Source organism: Chelonoidis abingdonii, chromosome 16 (genome assembly GCF_003597395.2).
Source record: "Chelonoidis abingdonii isolate Lonesome George chromosome 16, CheloAbing_2.0, whole genome shotgun sequence".
Classification (NCBI taxonomy): domain Eukaryota; kingdom Metazoa; phylum Chordata; order Testudines; family Testudinidae; genus Chelonoidis; species Chelonoidis abingdonii.
In genome coordinates this window covers 3,534,709-3,560,614 of record NC_133784.1, presented here as the reverse complement: position 1 = coordinate 3,560,614, position 25,906 = coordinate 3,534,709, and the positions used below count along the sequence as shown (strand labels likewise).

The 25,906-nt window shown below is 43.7% G+C and overlaps 2 protein-coding genes across 2 annotated transcripts in view; one reads left to right on the top strand and one right to left on the bottom strand.

The window, feature by feature from the left end:
• ARL3 (ARF like GTPase 3) overlaps positions 1-25,446 on the bottom strand; it is a 35,211-nt gene extending 9,765 nt beyond the window's left edge. Inside the window, exons 1-5 of the mRNA XM_032795752.2 lie at positions 25,353-25,446; positions 12,522-12,665; positions 11,141-11,257; positions 5,880-5,930; positions 4,313-4,498 (exon numbers count right to left, since the gene is read on the bottom strand). Of these exons, the coding sequence (XP_032651643.1) occupies positions 4,313-4,498; positions 5,880-5,930; positions 11,141-11,257; positions 12,522-12,665; positions 25,353-25,355 (501 nt within the window). The 5' untranslated portion in view covers positions 25,356-25,446. The remainder of the gene's footprint in view (positions 1-4,312; positions 4,499-5,879; positions 5,931-11,140; positions 11,258-12,521; positions 12,666-25,352) is intronic.
• Positions 25,447-25,633: 187 nt separating this feature from the next.
• The window catches only part of SFXN2 (sideroflexin 2), a 32,094-nt gene continuing 31,821 nt past the window's right edge, over positions 25,634-25,906 (top strand). The window contains exon 1 of the mRNA XM_075072865.1: positions 25,634-25,707. The gene's annotated coding sequence lies outside the window, so the exon portion shown is untranslated. The remainder of the gene's footprint in view (positions 25,708-25,906) is intronic.

Sequence of the window (25,906 nt, the reverse complement as noted above, 5' to 3'; positions counted from 1 at the left end):
GCCCCAATCCCCTGCCCCAGCCCTGAGCCCTCCCCAAAACCAGAGCCCCTTCCTGCACCCCAAACCCCTCATCCCTGGCCCCACCCCAAAGCCTGCACCCCAGCCCAGAGCCTTGATCCACTCCCGCACCCCAACTCCCTGCCTCAGCCTAGAGCCCCCTCCCACCCCGTGAACCCCTCATTCCTGGCCCCACCCCAGAGCCCTCCCCTCTACCGCCCAACCCTCTGCCCCAGCCCTGAGTCCCTCCCACCCCCCAAACCCCTCATCCCCAGCTCCGTTGTGTCACAGCTATCAACAATTTTCTTCAACTGGATTGCCAGAAAAAAAGTTTGAAAACGACTGGTCCAGGCCATCATTCTACCTCCCATAATCCTGGGGCCAAACTGGCCTGGCACAAATTAGAATAGTTTAAAGGCTGCTCTAATTTCCACAGACTTGTAAGGGCCTCACAGGGACCATGACTGCTGGGAGGCTGACCAGAGCACAATGCATTCCAGCATTACGCCAGTGGAGAAGTCCCCCACGCTGCCCATTCAGGACAGCCTTAAGGATCCTCTGCACCATTCGGAGGAACTTGCCTTCAGCCTTTACAGGGCAGTAGCACAGTTTGGTCCCATCTCAGTGATATTATAAAATGGTCCCAAGATGCAGTGCAGACTAGACCAAAGGCATGAATCCCCTCCAACAAACTATCAGGATTCTTATTAAGCACACTCAACAGGAAGGTAGCTAGCAAAATGAAACACATGTGGCTGCCACTTCCCACCCCATCTCTGTCTACCTGCCGTGCTGTAAGATCGTGGCACAATGTACATTACTCTCACACACAGAGTGCAGTTCGATACTTTGTTCTCACAATGCATCTAAATGCCCCAGAGTGTCTAAATGCCAACAAATCACTGTTGGGAGGCACCGTTTCCCCTGCCCTTCATGTGTTTTGTCACCAGAATCAATTACCACCTCATACCATATACCATACATAGCCCAATTCTTACACTGCCTCTGTTATTCTGCTACGTTGTCAAGTTGTCAATGGTGAACAAACATGAGCTTTCACTTGCAAACCAGGTGAGTCTTTATGGCAGAACGTGAGGCTGAATCCAAATCGCTACTGCAGAGACAGTATCAGTAATCGGGTAGCCATGTTAGTCTGTATCCACAAAAAGAACGAGGAGTCCATTGGCACCTTAAAGACTAACAGATTTATTTGGACATAAGCTTTCGTGGGTAAAAAACCAAATAAATGCCCAAATAAATCTATTAGTCTTTAAGGTGCCACCGGACTTCTTATTTTTTTACTGCAGAGAGACAATCCTTCTGCCTTTGCTAGCTCTGAATTACAGACAAAGCAAGGGTCTGCTTGAAATGCATTCAGAGCGTAACAGAAATCTCTTTTCTTTGAACAATGCCATAGTTTCATTAACAAAATGAACGATATTTCCATCATTACCTCCTTCGCTAAGGAGGGTGAGGAGGTAATGAAACTCTGTTCTTTGGAAGAGGAAACAAGCTGGTGGTATTGGGAGCTCAGTGGGTGACAGCTCAGTGCAGGGGGCTAACCTGAGGGGGTTCCCTCTAACCCAGTCACCTTTATTCACGGCTTTCCAAGGAAGCTGCTGTGACCTTTCTCAAGTCCCAAAAGGTTAATGTTAAAGGACAAGATGACAACGCAGATTCCCTTCTTAATTAACATTTTTATTAATGAACCTATTTCAAATAATAGTTAAATTCTCTAAATTTATATCATTCTATTAACCATAATCTAATCTCATTAACCTTGAAATCCCCAGTCTTAACTACCCAGTTCAATACACCGTGGTGCTATCAACTAAACTAATTAAATGACCTTCAAACTGGTTCCCCTTCAGTTATTGTCATTATTTATCCTTGTTCACTGTTCTTCCTTGGGGCCGTCACCAAACCTTCCCTGTGAACTCAGTTCCTGCACATACTTATTCCCGAGAAACCCCTCTTATCAAAATCCATTGGTATCGTCTCTCAGGTCTAACTGGGTGCTATGCTCCATTGACAGCAATAGCAGCAGGCTTGTTCTCTTGGTTTTATTCTAAATACCTCATGCTTCTTGGCTTCCAGCATCTTCATTTATTTTTCTGTCACTAAACTCAACATTCTCTGAGAAGTTCTCAGAGTAGTCCACAGGGATCTGAACTATAGCTCCCTATATGACGGCGTTGTGCAGAGATGCTGTAGCATGAACCTCATGCGTTTGTCTTAATCCCAGCTCCTTAAATGTGTTCTTCTTTCCCCCTCCCCATATTTTGAGGGGTGGCCCACCTCTGTGGTTTCATGGGACAAACCCCAAAGGACACGAGGCTAAGGCAGGATAAATACTCCTCCTTAAATTGAGCCAACTGAGATATAAAATCTTTGCTCTAGTTGTATTTCCAGAAAGGTTGTCTTGTTCAAAAGGCCAAAGTGAGAGCCTCTTGCTGTCTGGTTTGATGATGTTTGTGTCACCATCGAGGTGAAGTGCTGTCTGCCTATCTAGATATCTATCTGAGGTACTTATGTGGCCTCCATCATTGCAGCATCTGAGCACCTCATGTTCTTTAATGGATTTCTCCTCACAACACCCCTCTGAGACAGGGCAGGGCTGTTATTCCCATTGTACAGAGGGGAAACTGAGGCATAGAGAGACTAAGGGATTTGCTAACGTCACACAGGAAGTTTGGAGTGAAGCAGGAACTTGAACCTAGGTCTCCCAAGCTCTAGGCAAGTGCCTTAAACGTAAGACCATCCATCCTCTCGGAGCGCATTGGGAATGGGGATGGCTATTCACTCTACAAGCTCTAGGGCAGGTTATGACTTGCCCACCCTCCCGCTGGATGATCACGGCTGTAATAAGCTGCCATCTTTGACAGTATCAGAAGATGGGGGTGACAAAGTGAGACATTATCTGGCACACATCTAAATGCATTGCACTTAGTTTAGGGTGATGAACAAAACATTTAAGTCTGTAAATACTTAATGACTTGGCCCCTGCCCTCTGCTATCTGGACATAAGCACAGGAGAGGATTTTACTTCCACATACTAGGTTGTTTTAGACTTTACTAGATACACACAGGTGCACTGCACACATCTGAAGGCACAATAAGAAGCAGCAGACAAGAGGAAAGCAGCCAGGCAGGTCTAGAAAGACTCGGATCAGCTGGGGAAAAAAACATTTTTCAGCTAATAGAGGTGAAGCTGATAATCTCATTTTTCAGCATTTAAGTCTTCCACACCCAATTGTGTTTACAGTTGTTGGGCCAACACAGCTCCATCCTGGAGAAATGAGTAGGAGCAACAAAGTGGGTGAGAGCCTGGGGTGGGCAGGCAGGGAGAGGGAAGAGGTGACAGGGGGATGCATGTAAACATTTGAAATATAAACTTGTGTTCCTTTTTGCTTTATTTCTTCAACAGTATTTCATGGTCCAATAATAGCCATTGTGGGGCAAAAATTAATTAGGAAACAGCAAGTCCAAGTCACCTACCGAGCTAGTATAACGTTATTATATCCTGTAACAGCGCCACTTCAAAATAAAGATTGCAAGGCTGAAATATTTCACTAGCTTGGCTGCAAATGCAGCCACATTTATGTCTCGGCTAAATAAATAAAAGCTCTTAGAAGGCCACTGTCCGGTATATTTAGGCCTACATTTTGGGTTCTGTAAAGACAGATTTTTTTTTTTAATTTGAAGGAAAAGAGTTGGGTTGGAATGTAAACATTCTCCTCCGGTGGTTGCAACCCAAATATTCAAGTATTATCCTAATGCAAGAAAGCGTGAAACTGACTAAACTTAAGTCCCATCTACATTACAAAAAATTATCATGTTGTAGGATCTGGTTACTATGTGGTAGCACCTGACAAAGTTAAAAACACATTTCACTCTTGATTCAGGAACGTGGCTCAGCCTACAGAGTTTTAGCCACGTCAGGTGCTACCATCATAAGCAGGTCCACCATTGGGTAGTTCTTTTGTGCTGTAGGCTGGACCAAAGTGAAACTGACCAGCCTCTCTCCACTCTCTGAGCTGAAGCAAAACCCAGCATCAGTGGAAGTAAATTCGATTTTGAAAGTTTTGCGCAGTAGTAGTCTAAGGGGTTAACAGCACAGATAAGACAACTTGTTTCATGAAATGATTAACCTGACAGCATCTCTTTAAAATAAATAAATGCCTTCCTATAACTTGATTAAGATATTCTGCCTTCTGAGGAGTTCTTGTGATCACTAGCCTCCTTCAAAAGACCACACAGCCTCTCCTCAGTTAGTAAGGTATGTTGGCACAACAAGCCCTCGCTACCACCTCACCTGCACGCCTTCTCCTGTGAGGGCTGAACAAGACTGGATCTGCCAGATTCTGTCACGGATGGTGTGTAGATTCAGTCCCTCAGCAATCTCCGAAGCAGGGGCAGCCGTAAGCAAATCTTGCTTGTTAGCAAATATGAGTACAGGGACTCCACTGAGCTTTTCTTCATCCAAGAGCTCGGCCAGCTCCTATATCATTTAAAAAGGGGGTTGTGGGGGGAGTGAGAGAAGCCTTTAACCGCCAGAGGTTGATCATGTCTCTAATTAGAATTATATTTAGAGCAAATGTTGGAAGTGAATGTTCCAGTGAAACCTAGATCCCATTACAAAAAAGCAAGAGAGTATACAATCATCTGTGCTCAAGGTTCAGAAGCAAGTTCTTTCAATTACAGGTTACATGAGTCTTTAGCTTAGTTTGAAATTAACAGTTGTCTTAAAAGCTACAACTCTGCATTTTGTCAATCCCTGCTCTCTGGAAACCAACACAAAATACAGCCAAAACCTTGTCAATGGAGTTATTGCCTGACTCATCCTTGAAATCAGGTGGTTCTATCTCTAATATATTTGAACCTCTGTGATGATGCTAGTAACAAGCTTGGATTTTTGTTTTAAGTTTTATGAACTGTAACTTGTAAAAGAGAATCTTGTTTCTGAAACAAAAACCTCCCTCCCACAAGGAAGCTGTGTTACCTACTGAAGGAATGCTGAAAGCCAGGCTGGACAATAGGTTTTATTGGCCAGACTTTAGTTTCACTTGCACGACAGGTTGCAGGGTATTTTGCAAAACATGTGCTTGTTGGGGAGTAGTTGGCTCAGGAGGGTGGGAACTAAGCCTTTTACCTCTGTGTCCCGACCCAATCCACTGTAGATCCACAGTGATAAAAGACCTTAACATCTGGTGATTGTGCAATGGCCTAGTATGAAATGAGAGGGCAGCTTGGTGTCACTTCTTAACTAACAACTGTCCATGTGACAAGCCCAACACAGCTGGCACTAACTGGCACCCCATATGGCAGTATTGGTAGAGAAGCCAAGAACTGAAAGGGTATGGAATTTAGCAAGTCTGAACTGCTAGAGATTGTCTTTGTTTGGGAGTGGGGGAAAAAGATCTTGCACTGCTGTGCAAGAATGAGTTGCATCACAGATCAGATTCTAGGCCAACAAAGCAATCTGCTTGCATTTTGAAAACCAGGATAAAACAGAATTGAGTTACAAAACTTTTCAAAAGGTTTCTGATTAGACCCAAGAGACAGTCAAGTCAGTATTTACAAATTTAAGTGGAAATCGTAAGAACATGATTCCTTGTGGTCTTGTTTTGGCAAGATTCAGAAGGACCTGAAAAGGTTTAGGCTTTAAACATTTGGTTCCATTTTTTCTGGTAGAAGTGAACCAAGGGTAGCCCCTTCATCAAATTAATAGACAATTAATAATTTGTGCTGATGCTGAAAGGAAAGTCCCACTTGAAATGCAAATTTCCACACACAAACAACAACAAATATATTCCTAACTTCTATATGCAAAGGACGTTAAGGGACCTTACTTCAGAGAGAATTGAACATAAGTTACTTACCTGACCTGTTTCTTCAAACCTTTTTCTATCGGCGCTGTCAATGACGTAGATCTACAAGGGAAACAGGCGAAGGAAGACACTGAAGGATGTAGTAGCCTGTGTAAAACTGAATTGAATCCAGTTCCCAATAGCAATCCTTATCATTTACACAGGCACAAACGTTTATGTAAAGTACTGTGCAAACGTTAACTACCCCTCCCCATACCCCAGAAGGTAGGCAACTATTCCTATTTTACAAACAAGGGAGAAAGGGGTTGTGACTGGTCAAGGTCAGAGAGGGGGTTGCTGGCAGGCCTGGGATCAGATGCTCAGTACAGTAAATCAGGCTGCCTCCCAGTAGGAATGTGTTCAGATAACACAGTTAGTAGTGGTTTGATATTGAAGAAATGGACTGAATTGGTCATGGAGATTGAATTGCCTTCCAGGGCAGGGCTAAGGCCATTGGACAGGGGGCAGTGTGAGGGGAGCTTGCACTTCTACTGCTTATGCTCTCCCTGTTTGTTTTATGGAGAGGTCTGTCAGTTCGGCATCTTTCACCAGCACTGAATTAGTTAGTTTCCTTCCTTGGTAGCCTAAGAACTTGGTTTTGAACCCTTTGGGGGTAAATACAAAGTAGCATAACCTGTGGAAGAGGTTTTAGCTCCACACAGTCTTTCAGGCTCCTTGAAGTTCTTGCTAGATACGCATTTAGTAAAGCCAGCTGCTCTCATCCCTGTGAACTATGCCCCTGGTTCATCACTAATGTGGTTGAAACAGTTCAGTTGTTTAAAACAATAGACAGGCCTAAATAAATGTGATGTCTTACTGTTTGCATATAATGTAACACAGGAAGGATTACACTGACCAAAATCAACCTTATCTGTTACAGCCTTGGCCTTCACAACATCCTCTGGCAAGGAGTTCCACAGGTTGACTGTGTGTTGTGTGAAGAAATACTTCCTTTTATTTGTTTTAAACCTGCTGTCAATTAATTTCATTTGGTGACCCCTAGTTCTTGTGTTATGAGGAGGAGTAAATAACACTTCCTTATTCACTTTCTCCACATCAATCATGATTGTATAGACCTCTATCATATCCCCCCTAAATCATCTCTTTTCCAAGATGAACAATCCCAATCTTATTAATCTCTCCTCATATGAAAGCTGATCCATACCCCTAAACATTTTTGTTTCCCTTTTCTGTACCTTTTCCAATTCCAATATATCTTTTTTGAGATGGGGCGACCACATCTGCATGAAGTATTCAAGATGTGGGCATACCAGGGATTTATATAGAGGCAATATGAGATTTTCTGTCTTATTATCTATCCCTTTCTTAATGATTCCCAACATTCTGTTTGCTTTTTTGACTGGGAAAGGCTGGAGTTAGTATGGATTTAATATACTGTGAGGAAAACTGGTATGCTTGCCAAGGGAAGAGGGAAATGGCGACCTCATGCATTTTTTCTCTACTTACTCTGGTTTCATGATTCTTACAGGTCAGAGCTGATGCACATTGGTGGAGGATAGCATATACGTAGGAAGCTTGCAATGCCACTGCCCATACTATACTGGTCTATGCTCAGTGGGTAACCTGAGGGATCTGGTGTCATTTCAACATCTTTCCTAAGCACTAAATGACATAATAAATAGCTACAAATAAATAGTTAAAAATAACTAACTAACTATAATAAATAGCTATTTAAAATATCATTAAGTGCTTTCCTCAGTGAGGATGCCATATCTTATCTACGGTTGGCAAACTTGTTTAATTATACAACAAGGAGTCTCAATGGCTGCCACCTCTAGGGTGAAACGCTAGCTGTTTAGCTACCGCATGCAGGAACACTATGTAATTGTTTAGGACAGGAAGTGAGGACACCATCTCCAGCCAAAAGTGGGGTAGTTATGGGACAGAACATAATTCTCCAAACTGAAATTTGATCAGGGCACTGGGGCAGACACCTCTGCTCTTGTCATGAGATGTGTGGTGAGGATGACTGGTCAGGTACTAAGCCTCACATCTCACCTGAAAGATGAACTCTCCAGCACCAGAGTCCCCATCTCACGCTGCTGGAGCATTAGATCAGGACTCACAAGGAGTGCCCCTAACACTCACCGATCCTTTCTCCAGCAGCCACTGGGTTTTCTCCGGGGGGTCTCCTATTGGCACTTAACTTGCGAGATCTGACTAGATTACAGTTTGAGGTGACAGGGCTGCAGGCAATCCCCCAGTGCACAGCACAACGCCAACGAGCTCAGCACAGGTAGAGTGCCTACTTCCAAAGCAGAAAGCCACATGTGAAATCACTGCAGGTGTGTGTCTGAATATGCAATCATCCAAACAAATGCACCTTATTTGACAGGGTTAAGCTTCCAAATAGCACAGGTGCGTAGAGCTGGAGTATCTCCCATTCAAACACATCTGCACTGATTTGAATGTGCAATCACTTCATGGTTTTCAAACATTTTTGGAGGGTCCTCTCTCTTTGTGCAATGCAGTTCTGAATGGAGCCGAAGCAGGAGTCTTGGGACAGTACCTTATCTTGGCTCCAGAGTTCCTGCATTGCAAAGCCCATCTGAACTGGTTACTGGAGGGGTAGCATGGGCTCTGTGGCACAACTCCAGTTTAAATTATCTTTGTAAATGCTGTGCCAGAGTGGACACAGCGTGAGAAATACACTCACCTGCATTTCAGGTGCTTTCTAAAAAAAAAAAGGGCCAATGTCAAGTCTGTTGTAAAAGGGTTGTAATTTCCATGCAAATGGTGGTGGAAATGGGTCAGGAAGCGACTGCTACCAGCTGCTGTACAACTCCCACCTTCACATCCACCAGTGCTACAACTGGTCCTTTTCCTCACTGCCCATTTTCTTACTCCTACAAAACAGGGTTTTCCAGTTGTATTGAGTAGGCTGAGGGAGAGATGAGGGGTTCTTTCTGCTCCTCCAGGCTTAGAATGATCCTTTATTTTCCCATCTCTCCTCCCTTGCAGTAAATGCAATGGGAACGTGGTGGTTTAATTGCTGCTACAAGCTTGGCAAGGGAAAACTGGGAGTCACACGGCCTGCAATATACCCGTGGAGACTCAGTAGCCATCTTCACAATGCGCAGACTTGAAGTGTCTGCTGTAGCAGTCAAAGGCTCCCGGGCTGCTGCTTTGCAGTGCTGACTTTTGCCTGCTTGCATAGTGCTTGCCCACCATACACAGCACCATAGATAATCCCTGACAGAGCAGTCGTGATCATTTTATACCCACTCTATGTTTTGTGCCTTCATTGCCTATACAGGAGCTCATTGACTAAGTTGGCCCTGCTGTTTTTGAAAGCCTGTAATGGAGAAGAGACCTCCCCCTCTTCAGCCTTGCGCTGGCTGGTCTCTCTCTCACAGCTCCCTCCTTGTAAGGTCTCACTCTTGTGCTTTGGGAAGGCAAGTGAAGCAGGCTTTGTTGTAATGGCTGGCTCCTAAAACGTGGTACTCTCCCTCCCCCTACAGCTCCTCAGCCCATCCCTCCCTGCATTCAGCAATTAAAGTCACTCTACTCCGAGATGTCTTTTTATGTTAACCTTGGCCCCCTCTCTGTAGGCCCACCCTCTACCCCTGCTATTATGATGCTGAGTAGCCTGGCTATTTAGTATCTGTTGTGTATTTTATTGTGCAGCGCCTTGGTGAAAGGCAGCATGTTTAGTGATTAGAGCATGGCACGCTACAGGAGATTAGGAGCCTATTCCTGGCTCTGATATTGACTTTTAATTATTATTTTTTTTGTGGTAGCCCCACTCCTAGGAGCTGCAGCCATTGACCAAGACCTCACTGTGCTAGCTGCTGTGTGAACATATAAGAAGCAAGTCCCACAGAGCTTATAATCTAAGTAATGTAAGACTTTCTATGTGTTCACAGGAAAGTCACATTCCATCTATGCCTCAGTTTCTCCCATCTGTAAAACGATGTGATAGCAACGACTTACTGTTCAGGTGAGCTTAGCTGGTTGGGAGTGTGGGTTAGAGCTTAGGCTCTGCTTTAACTCAGCCTGGAACTCACCCACTTTGCAAGTAAGGATGCAGGCTAAGTCACTCATGTGCTGACAGCTCTCCAGTGCCTTTCCACAAATCCCCAGCCCAGAGGACAGACAAGTTCTCTCGCAATTGACAGAACCAACTGGAAAAGAATCCTAAGGCGTCTCAACACAAAATCATGGGACATACTCCCAGGCATACACAGATGAATGCAGAAACAATGAGGACACAGTAACGCGGTTCGAGCTCTGCAGTGGGGATACTCACACCCAGACAAGGCTAACCCAGGTGCTCACACCTGGACAACTGTGCAGTGTAGACATAGCCTCAGTGATCTAAGCACTGGGTTTGGATTTCCTAAACTTACTGGCACCACAGGTTCTGTTGTTGGCTGAGTCATCAGCTTTTAAACCTTTTATGGGGGTTAACTTGAGTGCCATACAGCTAGGCAGTGTCTGTCAGACGCTACCTCAAGATCAAAGGCCCTTGGTGATCTGTACAGACGCTATAGAATCAGTAGAACTTTTGATAAGAGTGGGGGATTTGCCAATATTCCTCCTCTTCCCCCCCTGTGCGGGGTTGTGTGTGCCAGCTAGCTGCCACCCTGCCCTCAGAAGTGGCTGCATTTTGTGTATATTCTGTACAGTGCTCTAGGATGAAATGTGTCCCCTCCTGTAACTGTAAAGGCCCTACATTATAAATAAGCATTTAGTCAAGGTTTTCATGTTTAGAGCTTTACAAACATTAACCTTGAAATAGGTATGGAAGGATAGTCTTGTAATTAAAAATAGGGTTCTCTTCCTGCCTCTCTTCCACAGACTGCTCTGGCTGACCTTGGGCAAGTCATTTAACTGTTCTGTGCCTCTGTTTCCCCATCTGTAAAAGGAGGATAATACTGAACCTACCTCACTATTTGTGGCTTAATTCATTAGTACCTGTAAAAAGCCTTAAGATTCTCCAATGGACACTACTACAGATGTGCAAAGTATATGTTAATATTATGCCATTAATACCTGAGAGACTTGTAATTGAGCATGTATAGGAGTGATAAGCACAATGTGCTGGAAAAGTCAAAAATAAATTTGAAACGTTTCTGCTGATTCCACCATTTCTCCCCATGTATCCAGTCTCACCAATGGGTTCGGAATGATTAATGTTATGCCAACAATGGTATTACTCAGAATTAGAGCGTTTAGCGCTGCCTGTCTTTCTGCCTGAGACCTTGGAAAGCCATTGCATTAACAAGCACTCAGCTGTGGCCAATACTTACAAGCACATCAGTGTTTTCAAAATAGTTCCTCCAGTACGGCCTGATCTTCCTCTGTCCACCAATGTCCCACACGTTCAGCTTAAAACCTTGAGACTGTACACTTTTAATGTTAAAGCCCTGTAATGAGCATAAGTAAAACCACACACTGTGTTAACCTGAAACTCAGGATCATATTCATCAGAGCGCACCATTAGCAGCTTATATATCACATTACTGAAATGCATGGCAAGATACGGCCGTGTTGCTGTTCAGATGGATCAGCTGTGGGAGAGGTGAAGAGGAAAGAGAACAGCAGCCTCATGCATGTCAGCTTGCATATGTTCCTGGATCAAGGGCTGACATTGTCATGGCTACAGAGACATATGTTGCTGTTAATGTCTTTGGAGTGCTCAGAAGGGTGGATACAGCAAGAGGTGAGAGAGAGATGCTGATAAGGAAAAAAACAGAGGGCACTGTGAGAAGCAGGGTTGAGCCTGTGAAAACTGAGCACACAGTACAGTCTAACCCAAAGCCAGAGGACTAAGCTTCATTTGACACAACACTAGTGCTCAACTCAAAAGAACAGCTGCATATCTGAAGGGTCCGTTTAATCAACTAAAGCTCCAACTGAAAGGGTGTTCAACTGGAAAAACAGGATGTGGTGTGGTCTGGCAACGTGCTGCCACATGACCCAGGGGATCAGAGCTTGGAATCTGAGCGTGGGCTTTTGCTCTGGGGTGCTGGGGGATGGGAATGCTGTGAGGCACTGCACTCCGCTTCTAGGGGAAGGGGAGAGCTGAGCACCTTGTATAGCTCTCTAGCAACCTCCTCTGGTCAAGTCAGGAGTGGTGCTGATGGCATTTTGGACGGGAGGGACAAAATTGCCCCAGTGGGGAGCGCTGAAGCGGGGGAGTAAAAGTCAACAACTCGGGATGACATGAATTGTGGGATTCAAGATCTGTGGGATTCTAGGAATGCCCAGGGGGAAAGAAGCAGGGAGCACAGACAGAAATGTACAAGTGCTGCACTATCTCCAAATAGATGCCTTTTGTTTTAAAACAAATGGACCAAAATCTGATTTCTGTTACACCTGGGTAAATCCCAAGTAATTCCACTGAACTCCGTGGACTTAGTCCAGATACACACCAACATACCTGAGGTCAGAATCTGGCTCAAAGGGTGAAAAATTTACATTTGCCAGCTATACACTGATTTGGGACTGGCTCCCTTTCTGCAGTTGAAAACACACGAATATAATGACGATATCCCTTCTAATTTAGTTCTGCATGCAGCCTTTTAACATTTCACAGGCATAGCTTGTATCTAAAATATGGTTAACATGGTGTGTGGAATGGAAACAGAACACACAGCAGCCTGTGGGCCCAGGAAGAACCTTCCTTACCTGTGTCGGTGTGATGTGACTGATGTCTTCAGATGCCAGCTGTTTCAGGAGTGTGGTCTTGCCTGCATTATCTAGTCCCAGGAGGAGGATTCTCACCTCCTGGTCTGGTGCACTTTTCAGTTTGCGCAGAATTGACAGTAAACCCTGCAGCAGCCAGGAAATCCGAGATGTTATTTCCCTTGCTGAAACTTTTTCCCCTCTCCACAGCCTTGCCCTCCTCCCTCTGCTTCGCGGTACATGGCAGCAGATCCCACCACCAGTGCAGACAGAATCTGAGGACTTGCCCCACCCTTTCATTCTTCCATTTCTCCACTTCTGTTCTCCCAGTGCCCCACTCCCACATGCAGCATCACTCTGGGTCTAGGAGCACACAACTGCCACTAATATCACTCAGCATGCCAGCTGATGAGGGCTATTTAAAGGACTGAGGTGCCCAACTCAACTCCTGTAGCCTATTCAGTATTCACTGAGCCAGGGAGCATTTCCCAAGGATGAGGTACATTAACGAGCAGCAGTCAAGCCACAAGGTGATCTGGATTATCTGTACCACCAACAAAACCCCATTAATCCAAATCTCCCTCTCACAAAAGACGCTCAGATCACTGGACCTCATGGTTAAGAAAACTTCAAACATCAGCCAGGCTCAGCCTCAGGATTAGGAAATGGAATCGGCATGTCGGTTTATTTACAATGCAAACCACTAGAAAATAACTGTGCATGTGAACACAACATAAACCTGTGCTGGTGCCAGTGCTCAGACACCTGCACTACTATGAAATAACGGTCAGCGAAAGAGCATTCTGGGTGCTGGCATATAACTGAGGAACCCCGGTTACCCTGCTTTGATACAGAACCCTTCTGACAAGCACAGCCACACAACAGAGAGGCAGTGCGGCAAGTAGATGGGGCAACAGACTGTGAGTCAAGAGCTTTGCCAGTGATTTGCTAGGTGACCTCAGGCAAGTCACTTAATCACTCAGTGCCTCTCTGTCCCCTCTCACACCCATTCTTCATCTTGCTTGTTTAGAACATAAGCTCTTCCGGGCAGGGACTAGCTCTTATCATGTGTTTGTATGGCACCTATCACAATGGAGCCTCAATGGATATCTTGCTATCACACCGAATTATAATCATCCTCCCTCTCTGGGATGTGTCTGTGGAGGAAAAGCCTCTTCATCCCTTTTGGGTCATCTGGTTTTCAGTCCAGTCTCTACTGGTCAGATGTTCCCATAAAAAAAACTACCATAAGAGGCACTGATTGGCAGCCATGTGTGCTCTGTGCTCAGACCAGTAGGACCTGGAGCCAGGAACTAACAGTTCAAATCCTAGCTCAGACCCAGAGGCCCTCCAGGCACATCACTGAACTTTAGTTTTGGAAATGGGGATAATGATACTTGCCAATCTCCTGATGGTGGTATGAGGATGAATTAGTTACGGGGTTGTAAAGTGCTCTGTGGATGGGAAGAGTTCCGAGTTCTACAAATTTTTGTTGGAGGCCAAGGACACAATGGGCCATGGAGACTGCTCCTGAACATGGCTCCCTCTAGATCAGCGTTGAGACACATTGGCAAGGGAAATGGGAAACCTGTCCTGCTACTGTCTCTGCACTACCGTCCTATTCTGTGGATACAAGATCCAGTGAAATTAACTATCAGCACTTTTCTTTAGAAAGCAGCCTTTTAATGTAGAGGTCCTATTCCAGTGCAGGTGGTATTAATAAGCTCCAAAAGAAGATCTCACTACACAGATCATCTCAACTAAGCTTCTGAAACACTGGAAAACCAAAGTTATATATGACACCACCTCTGACCACTTGTAACATGGGCATTAATTGAATATTAATCAACTAAACTATCTGACACAACTAATAAATGAACATACACCATCCCTTGTACAGGGGGAGTTTTTGAGGAGGAGTTATTTAAAAAAATGTTTTCGTAGGATGCAAGTAGAAAGTTAACAAATGTCAATCCCAATTCTAAGCTTTTAAGAAGAGATAGCATAATGCTAAGGCTAAGCTCTCAAGTCTGGAAATGCAATGGTAAGGTTGAAATCTCAACCTTAATGTTACCTTTTTGTGCCTGTGCCTAAATACTGTCTGTGTCTATTATAAATTGTCAGTTAATAAAACTGGACATTTATACTATCCAAGGTACGGTATGTTGTTAAATATATATGTGATGGTAGCACCCAGATCTGGATAGGACTGCTTTGCATTAGGGGCTGCACAAACATAAAGGTAGACACACTCTTAACCCCAAAGAATTTACAATCTAAGATGACTAATGGCAAAGGGTGGGGTAGGAGGACAATCAAGTACATAGACTTTCAGACTTATTCATCAACAGGCTGACAACTTAAAAAATACAAGTTTAACCACACAACTAGTAACAAATGTGTTTTGTGCACACTAGAATTTACAATAATGTAACAAAGGCTAAGGCACAAAATGAGCTACACTTAGCAAGGGATATAAAAGGCAATAAGAATATATTCTTTAATTACGTTAGGAGCAAAATAACGATGAAGGAAAGCGTAGGCTCTCTGCTTAGCAGGGACGGAGAGCTAATAATTGATGACATCAAGAAGGCTGTGGTCTTTAATACCTATTTTGCTTCAGTCTTTACTAAAAAAGTTAGTGGTGATCAGATACTAAACACAATTAATATTAAGAACAAGGGGAAGGAATGGAGGCCAAAATAGGGAAAGAACAGGTTCAAGAATATTTAGATAAGTTATATGTATTCAAGTTGGCAGGGCCTGATGAAATTCAACCTAAGGCACTTAAGGAATTAGCTGAAAGCAATCTTGGAACTATTAGAAATGGTCTTCAAGAACTCACACAGGACGGGTGAGGTCCCAAAGGACTGAAGAGGGGCAAACATAGGACTTCTCTTTAAAAAGGGCAGGTGAAGGGGTTTACAAACCCCACACTGGAGAGCAAGGGTTAGCCTTGCAGGAGACATGTCTACCCCCACCTGACCACTAGCCAGCACTGTGGGTGGTGATGCATCTTTTATCGGGGAACAGTGTCTGTCAGATGCTACCTCAAGATCAAAGGTCCTTGCTGATCTGTACAGATGCTACAGAATCTGTAAAACTTTTGATAAGAGTGGGGGATTTGCCAATATTCCTTCTCTTCCCCAGCTGTGCAGGGTTGTGTGTGCCAGTTAGCTGCCACCCTGCCCTCAGAAATGGCTGCATTTTGTATATATTCTGTACAGTGCTCTAGGATGAAATGTGTCCCCTCCTGTAACTGTAAAGGCCCTACATTATAATTAAGCATTTAGTTAAGGTTTTCATGTTTAGAGCTTTACAAACATTAATCTTCAAATTATAGATCAATCAGCCTAACTTCGATACCTGGAAAGATACTGGAACAAATTATTAAACAATTAATTTGAAAGCATCTAGAGGATAATAGGGTTATAAGGCACAGCCAGCATGGATTTGTCAAGAACAAATCAACCTAATTTCCTTCCGTGACAGAGTTACTGGCCTACCGACAAATACAAAACGGTAGACTCACGTCACTGACTATGTGTTGGTCTGACAGCGGGACCTATGAGATATGCACACAACTCGAGTATTACACAGAGCAGATTGGGGGACTGACAACTGTCTTGATTGATCAAAGTTTTCCCTTTTCATTCAGCCAAAAATGTGTAAAAACTAGTCAGTTAAGTATTCAAATGTTGCCTGTCTGAAAGTTCCGTCAACTGCTGAACAATTCTCAACACAGCTAACTCTTCCAACAATTAGTGATGACTTATCTGCTGAAAGATTGTCCCTGCATGATACAATCTATAATGCTGTTCTGGACTGTGATAGATATACAGTCTGCATGATAGCATTTCGGTTCGATGAGGATGATCCTGAAATACTGAATCTTCTTATGCCAAGTGGCAAGTGCATCACATGCTCTTAGCTGACCTGTCCACTGAAAGCAGGATAAGAAGTTATGGGTTTAATCTGCAACAAGGGACGCTTACGTTGGATATTAGGAAAAACTTTTTAACTATAAAGCAGTTAAGCTTTGGAATAGGCTTCCAAGGGACGCTGTGGAATCCCCATCATTGGAGGTTTCTAGGAACAGGTTAGCCCAGGGGTCGGCAACCTTTCAGAAGTGGTGCGCCGAGTCTTCATTTATTCACTCTAATATAAGGTTTCGTGTGCCAGTAATACTTTTTATCGTTTTTAGAAGGTCTCCTTCTATAAGTCTATAATATATATCTAAACTATTATTGTATGTAAAGTAAATAAGGTTTCAAAATGTTTAATAAGTTTCATTTAAAATTAAATTAAAATGCAGAGCCTCTCCGACCAGTGGCCAGGACCTGGGCAGTGTGAGTACCACTGAAAATCAGCTGGCTGCCGCCTTCGGCACACATGCCATAGGTTGCCTACCCCTGGGCTAGACAAACATCTGTCAGGGATGGCTTATGTTTACTTGATCCTGCCTGATAGTAGGGGACTGGACCTGATGACTTCTCAAGGTCCCTTCCAGCCCTACATTTCTGATTCTAAAAGTCAGTGTGTTAATACCCAATTTAAATAACAAATGTAGACATACCCAAAATAAATAGCAACCCTCTAATATGCACAAGTTCTACTTCCTTACAACGGTAACACTGCTAAATAGAGACATTCCCAAATTTCCCACCATTTTGCTTATTCTTGATGGGCTTGATCTGAAGCACATTGAAATCAATGGGAGTACTGATTCCAGAGGGCTTCGAATCAAGCCCTATTATTGTAGTTTACTGTTCAAGCTAAAAGTGCTGATGAAACATTAATCCTGCTCACAGTACTGCGTGCTAAGAGTAGAGCAATACATTCCCAGAGCAGGTCAAGATTAGGAACCTTTTTAACTTTAAATTCAACTACAAGAAACCAAATGCAAAAGAATAAATTACAAAGCATCACTTATCTACCACTAAATACTTCTCAGGGGAGGAATGAAAAACAAATGTTAACAGAGCCTCTACTATTGCTGAATGATGAACTTCCAAACTAACACAACAGCCTACAAGAAATAAGATCAGCATCGTTCCATATTCTATCCATCTGACACTTCTTGTTGCATGGTTGATCGCAGGATTATCTGGGTTAGCCAATAGAGAAGGGGTTATTTATAGAAATAAAAGTATTCTCTAAGGTATAAGGTAAGCTGATTTAGAAGGCTAGAAGGAAAGCAAGCCAATATATAGATTTGGACTCTACTTTAGTAGCTCTGTTTGGATATATATTATATAGCTCGTGTGTGCAGTTGAAATGCAATCCAGTTTAAATCAAGACACAAACTCTAGTTTGGGCTACCAGTAATTCAAAAATGTTACTGTTCTAAAGTTACATCTATCTGTTCTGATTCTACTAAATAGATATTTCATATCCAGGAGAAGCATCACTCAGTAAAATCTGTGGGGATTTTTAAAAATTCAGCCTTATAAATACCTAAATACTAGGTCTGTCGATTAATCACAGTTAACTCATGTGATTAACTAAAAAAAAAAAAATGGAATAGCGATTAAAAAAAATTGTGATCAACTGCAGTTTTAATCACACTGTTAAACAATAGAATACCAATTGAAATTTATTAAATATTTTGGATGTTTTTCTACATTTTCATATATATTGTATTCTGTGTTGTAACTGAAATCAAAGTATATTATTTTTATTACAAATATTTGCACTGTAAAATGATAAATAAAAGAAATAGGATTTTTCGGTTCACCTCATACAAGTACTGTAGTGCAATCTCTTTGTCCTGAAAGTGCAACTTACAAATGTAAATTTTTTTGGTTACATAATTGCACTCAAAAACAAAACAATGGAAAACTTCAGAGCCTACAAGTCCAATCAGTCCTACTTCTTGTTCAGCCAATTGCTAACACAAACACATTTGTTTACATTTACAGGAGATAATGCTGCCCTCTTCATACTTACAATATCACCAGAAAGTGAGGACAGACATTTGCATGGCACTTTTGTAGCCAGTACTGCAAGGTATTTACGTGCCAGATACACTAAACATTTGTATGCCCCTTCATGCTTCGGCCACCATTCCAGAAGACATATTAAGGACATAAATCCACACTGTGTAGAGGCCAAGCATAGGAGTTTATTACACACAGCGCTGGAGGAGTGTCACCTGGCTTATTAGGCTCAGAGACACTGTCAATCAATATATAGATTTTCCATGGGCGGGGGAAAGTGACGGGGTAGGCAGTTACACACCCCGGGATAGGTTTTGCAGCAAGACAAGACAGCACATTAGCCAATGGTTAAAAGGTTACATAATGTCTCCGCCGCCCATGGTCTCAAGTTAGCAAGTTAACATTTAATTAATACTTTGATAAAATGTTATTAGTATAAAATATCTATGTTGAATTCTGATTTTGGGTCCATAGGAATGGAGCAACTCCTTTGATTGTCCAACAGGTACATTCCTAGGGGTTAAAGCAAAGAAACAGTGAAAGTATATGGCAATAAAGATTGTCCCCTTTATGTCTTAAGGCAGGCATTGGTCCCTGGGAAGGGAGGTGTAAGGATGCCATATCTTATACTGACATGTCAACTTTTCATAAACTCAAGGTTGGATCTGTGGGAAGAACATTACCTACAGAAGAGACTGACCTGGTAGGAACAGGGATCCTTTGTTCATTTGCAACTCTGAATAAGACACAATTATTTAGTTCTTAGCTCCAACACCTGGCAATTTGCTGACCAGGCCTATTTTAGCAAAACAAGATTATTAGGAGGTCTCAGTTCCACCCTTGTCTAACAGATTAGAACGCGTTATAGAACGACGTACTTTATTCTCTTGCTATAAGGGTTTACAGCTTCGTAGGCTGTGACTGTTCTCCTGACCGGTAACCTCAGGGGACATGTCTTTCAATTTTGAGGAGGGACGTTTTGTTGTCGTGTGCTGTTTAGGTTTGGTGGTTGTTCCTCTGGGGGTCGGGGTGACCAGATGGCACCAGGTTTTCTCCAAATCTCCCTTGATTTCAGCTTTATAAGTTCAATATTGTGAGTACTTAGATAGATAAAGCGGTTAGCTTATGTTTGTTTCTTTTTGCATGTGCTTAGGCTGGGGGGTTTCGTTGTGCATTTGGTGGAGGAGTTCAGTTGGTATTTTGCATAAAGATTTACTTTGTACTTGTATACTTAGGCGGCGGGTATTCCGTGTCTATAGCTGAAGCCCCTGTACTTATTCCATTTTAAATTACATAGTATTTTTTGTTTTTCTCTTCTAATATAAAGTTTCTTGTTTAAGAACCTGATCTTTTTTGGTGTGACCGGGCGGCGGTCTGTTAGATTCACCAGGTTAATGGTGGGAAGGGCAGTCAGGAGGGGGAGGTATTTTTCTCTTGTGCCGGATTCTTTCTCTCTCGGAGAGTTTTTGGAGGGGAGAGAGAGGAGAATAGGATGGTGTGATTTTTCTCTTTGTTTTTTGATTCAGGCGTTTGAATCCAAGTAATCTTCCTGGGTACCCAGGGAGGGGAAGCTTCGCAATACATTTTTTTAATCGCTTGACAGCCCTACTAAATACATGAGCTAGAAAGGTGTTAAGTGCTCCTTGATGGTTTAGTAGACTCGAAAAAGTAACAATTAATTTACTTGCTGCATAATTCCAGTCTGTGCATGTGCAACCTTTACTAGGCACATACTGATGGACAGATTTTTATTTGAAACCAAAGATCTGAATTAACTTTTGAATGGGAAAACCATAAATGTGGGCAGTGTTATGGATATTGCAGTGGTGCTATGGATGTGCCAGGAGGCAAGGCAAGGATACTACAAAAGCAATCTATTGGTTGGATTGGTGGCAGGGCAGCAGTGTATAGGCAGTTTAAGGGATGAGATGGGTGACATGGTTCAGTAGCAGAACAAGTCTTCAGCTGGGGTTGAAGCACACTGTCCAACTGAAGAGGTGCACTGGCAACTTGTCAGGAGTGTGAAGGCTACATGTAATTTGCATAAAACTGAACAGATTGCAGCATTTTTAATATGGAGGGGCAAACTGTGGAGGCCACTCAGATGATGAAGCGCTGTATGATAGGATGTATACTCTCAACAGGCAACACTTTTTGGATGAGGGTGGCCATATTGGGCAACTCCAGAAGTGGTGGCATGTATTAAACAAATAATCTGTTTTAGTATTTGACTAAATTGAACACGAGATCAAAATATCTTTCCTTTGTACAGAGGTGCACAGGACCTCCTCCAACAGGAGACTGACACCTGAGAGCACCACTCAGATAGCTACATTTTCTGGAAAGTGGGTGGAGATACTAAAAAAGCAAATGCAAAGCCACTGGATAATTACCAAGAAATTATATAATATTTAATACTGGGTTCTACACTGTTAGGTGGCAAATACAGAGAAATACAGCACTCAAAAAGCAAATTGGATATGAAAGAAAATTATCATCTCATCAGCATCCTTCTGAGAATACAAATGTGGTTTTATGAAAATATATAATTTCTAGGTTGAAAACACCTACTGAACTATCAGAAGTTTTTTTGTTATAGCTACCTGCGCTAAACTTTTCTTAATACATGTACATAAAAATACAATGACATGTACAGTCCTAAGGTTTGGCAGGTTTATTCAGCTTTGAATCCAAGCGGTGTGGATTTCTAACACTTGTTGGTGCATGCAACCACATCCTGTGCCATAGAAGCTGTCGAGAGGAAGAGTCACATTTATAAGCCAAATCAGAAGTTGATCTGGGGGGGAACTGAGCATTGAAATAATCTGTGTAAATTTCATATCAGAGTTCACAATATAAGGATGTAATGGAGAGAACTATTTCACATTATGCTATGGGCTTGAAATATGGCGACATGGGGTCTATCAGTCACTACGGGGTGGAGTTGTGTCCCCATTAGGGAGAAGAAGCAAATATTCTCTGTTCTGTTGTATTAGCCACAAAGCTCAGATGATGAATTTAGAATATCAGTAAAAACTGCCTTCAGTGACCAGCCAATGTTTACCTAGTCAGTGTGGCATTTAACAAAAGATCAAATAAAATTCCACTGAACTACAACGCTGCTGTAAAGATCATTTTCCTAGCCCACTACTTGACCATGTCACCCCACGCTTTGCCTCCTCCTTCACTATCGCATCAAACAGAAACTACTTGTCTTCACTTTTAAGGCCCTTCATGGCCTAACCCCATCCTACCTATCCTCTCTCATTCTCTATCAAGATGCTGACTCCTGCCTCTGATTGGCCCATGGCACAAATCCATTACCCATTTGTTAAATCTGAAACAAGCACCTTTGTGCTTTCTCTCATGCTGCTCGTCAGGCTTAGGAAGAGTTCCCAATAAACATCTGCAGAGCTACCTCATTATCCTCCTTCAAAACCCTCCTTTTCCATTATGTACAAAAAAAACTGCCTATCACACTGACCAATATTGCCCCTGTACTCTCCCACTGGTTTGTCTATGTACCTGCTGTCTCTTGTTTTATACTTAGATTGTAAGTTCTTGGGGGAAGGAACTATATTTTTGTTCTGTGTTTGTACAGTGCCTAGCACAGTGGCATTCTGGTCCCTGACTGGGGCTCCCAAGCTCTACAGTAAAGAGTAATAACAACAACTTTAAAATTATTGCGGAAGACAGGATGCCTATTCGAGGAAGGTTAGTGAAGGTTTCACTGTATTTATATAGGATTTGCTAAAGTGGGATCAAACAAATGGTCTATCGAGTCTAATATCATGCCTTCAGCAATGGCTGGTAGCTGATGTTTCATTCCTGATCCATTGTACAATTCTGTACACAGTGTGTGAGGGTGGGGAGTCCTTCCCTAATGCAGCTGATGCCCTGAAGCATGAAGTTTGATTAATTTTCTCTTAGCCTGCCTAACTCCAGATGTTACATAAAAGCACTAAGCCTTTTTCAAAACAACTAAAGAGCTTTAATCTATTGAGCACAGCTTATTCAATACTTCTAACACAGGCAAAACTAAATCAATTACTTGCTGTGCAAGCTCCAGACTATGGTGTCATTCAATGTATACATTTTTTCCTGCATTAAAATTTAACTTTTGCTGGAGTCAAATCACCTAAAAAGTTTTCCCTGCTCAAACCACTGACATAGTTTTCTAGCAAAAGAGGTCATACCAAGTTTTCTATTTTGGACACTGGGAGATATCTGAATGGGTCCTTCTGTGCATGCCTTTGCATAACTGCAATCAAACTCTTTTGCATCCTTTAAATTTGGTAGCAATGTCTCACATGCAGATTTTCTCAGGAAAAAGACTCACACACAAAATGTGTATCTATGGGTGTCAATGATGACAATGCCTGCATGCTTTTCTTCCTTCTGTTGGTTTTGGTACTTGAAACTCATGTCTAGTTTTTGGAACATGTTTGTACATATTTCAGCATACCTGTCTTTGATAACTAACTGGTGTATAGGAGTAAATGTTAAGATGTACTCTTTTAAAAATAAAAAAACCCTGTGATGTTATGTAATTTTATTGGGAAGATAAAAGCACCAACAAACTATTAGACCATACGCAAACATTTCTAAAAGGAGTCATTTTCCAAATCTTATCTCAGAAAATTCTCAATTTCTGGAAAAAATTCTAGGTATCAAGGAGACTACTGACAATAAATGGATTGTGGTTTTGCTGGAAAGAATAGATCACAATCAGACTTAAGGTGCCTGACTGCACTTCTAACTATGCAGAAACTACCCTGTCTCCATATAATAATTTTGAGCAAGTCACCTAACCTCTCTATAATTCAGTTTCCCCATTTGCAAAAAGGGATAATACTTGAACATCATGACAGAGCACTTTGATATCCTTGAATAAAAGGCCTTATAAGTACAAAATTATTATACTCTTTGCCTGATGCCTGTTAATAAAGTGTCATAAACATATAAATATAGTCCTTTACAGCAGCAAGAAAGCCACAGGTGCCACTTAACAAAATATTTTCCAAACTTTCAAAAGATGAGTCCTCTTTTAGGACAACAAAACTGACTAGGCTATTATTGTTAAACTTCACATGGTGGGATTGCAATCTACCCATCTCTCAATTAATACATCTGCTGTGCCCTCACTTTCTTTCCCCAGCTGCTACTTTATGCCCTTCTCCCCATGCTTTGGAGAAACGCTGGCACAGATCTTCACAATATTAAACTTCCACTCATTTCTTATATGCTTTGATGTGCATTGAAATAATTTAAATGTCAATATTGTTAACTCATTATTGGCATCAGAATGAGTAACCGCTGAAAAGAATGAGGCAATTCACACCTGAGGGCTATGGTTCTAGGCTCTCTGCAAACTCTGATCTCTGCGGCAGTTTCGCTCCCTTCACATTTTCAAGGTTTTCTTCACAGCCATAACAACTAGAGACTTAGTGTTTGTTGTTTTGTTTTTTTTAAATGAAAGCTGAGATTCTGGAGAACAATTTATGTCAGGGTCTTTAGCTGGGGTGCTCCTCGTGTCTCTCCCCACCCCAGCTAGTCTCTGATGAACATCAAGGGGCCACACCGCACACTTTGGGAAACACTGATTTAATATATGGGAAATACATTTGTGTATCTTTCTGTTTAACACTAAGTAAAACATGCACTGAAAACTACCTACTTCCTTCCCGCCCACCTCATCTCACACACACTAAATGCTCAGAAACCATTCAGCAAATTCCAGACTATACCAATTTGAGACCTTCGGAAAGCAAAAGTGCAACTTTATCTGTCAGCAGCCGCTGCCCAAGTGTAGTTAATGGAGTGCTCCACTGCATTATGTAACTGCCCTCATTTTTAAAGCAGATGTAGTTCCTGTGATGACCACCATCAACTGAACAAAAAGGGAACAGGGCCCTTAGCCTTTGTCTCCACACCTTTTGTGATGGAGCAGCGTTGAACACTGCAGGCTGGGATTGGTGGGGAACGTAGCTTGCAGAACCATCACAGTGAAGATGCTGCATGTGCTATGCTCCTAGCATGCTGTCTGTGTAGCTCCTCAATTAGGGAAAATGAGATTGCCTTGAACCAGTGTGTGCAAACCAGGCCATCTCTATGGATCTGAGGACTGAATGTAGCCCTATATGTGGGGCTATTGGAGGCTGTTGACCTCTTTCACCCATCCTCTGTCCCACTGCCATAAGCTTGTGTCCCTTTCGTTTCTGCACACCATCCTGCCCTAGGGCTAGCCCACCTCATAGGGGGGTGGGGCACTCCCCTGCAGCAGCTGTGTCAACCCCTCCTCCCTCTGCCACTGCATGCCTGAAACTTCTGAGTACCTGCCTGTCCTTTCTCCTCCAATGAGACCCCCCAGGATGGCCCCCATCTCTCCTTCTTCATAGTACCCCAGCACCCCATCCAACCCTCCCCATCCAGGCTTGGCTCGCAGAACCCCTGCCCCCCCATCCCTTCCTCCCCATCCAGGCTAGCCCCTCCAGTTCATCCCTCCTGCCTCGCCTAGGCTGGGCCCCCATCCCTCCCTCTCCATGGCACCTTAGCCTCCTCCATCCACCCCTCCTCAGCCAGGCTGGGCCCCCCAGCATCCCACCCCATCCTGCCCTCCCCCCCAAGCTTGGTCCCAACACCCCAGCCCCCATCTCTTCCTCCCAGGCTGGACCCCCGTCCCTCCCTCTCCACAGCACCCTAGCCCCCATCTATCCCTCCCCAGCCACGCTGCGCCCCCTGCCCCCGATCCCTCCCCGTAGGCTTAGATCCCAGCCCCGCATCGCTCCCCACCCAGGCTGCCCCTCCCCCCTCAGGCTGCCCCTCCCCCAGACAGCAGGACCTTCCCCTGGCTGCCCCCCCAGCAGCCCAGCCCCCCTTCATATCCCGCACTCACCATCCTCTATGCGGCTCCCAGGTTACCATGGGCAACTGCGTCATGCGCGCCGCCTCCTACGTACAGCGTCACCCTGCTCCGCGGCACGCACGCTGCACGAGCGGCATGGGGCGGGGTCAGACACGTCTCGTCTCGCCCCGCCCCATGCTGGCTTGGTGCCCCTCCTCGGGCTGTCGCTGTCCGGCGCATGCGTAGTAAACTCCCTTGGCTCCCGTCCGAGGTTCTGTGCTGATGCTGGCAACGTGGGGGAGGCCGGCTCTGATTGGCTGACAAGGGCCACGCGTTAGGGAACGGGGCTGCGAACTCCACGTGGGCCAGACAGAGGGAGCGGGGCTCTTGCCTGGGGCAGTAGCAGGTAGGGAGGCGGGGGGAGCAGGGCGGTGCAATGGGGCGGGGGACATCGTGTCAACTCCGGGAGGTCTGAGAGTGGAGCGCTGCGTAATGGGGGCAGTGCAAGCCCCAAGGAGCGTGCAGTGTAAACCCCAGGAGGTGCGAGGGGGAAGGCAGAGGGTGCGGTGCCGTGGGGGGCTGCAGTGTAAACCCCAGGAGGTGTG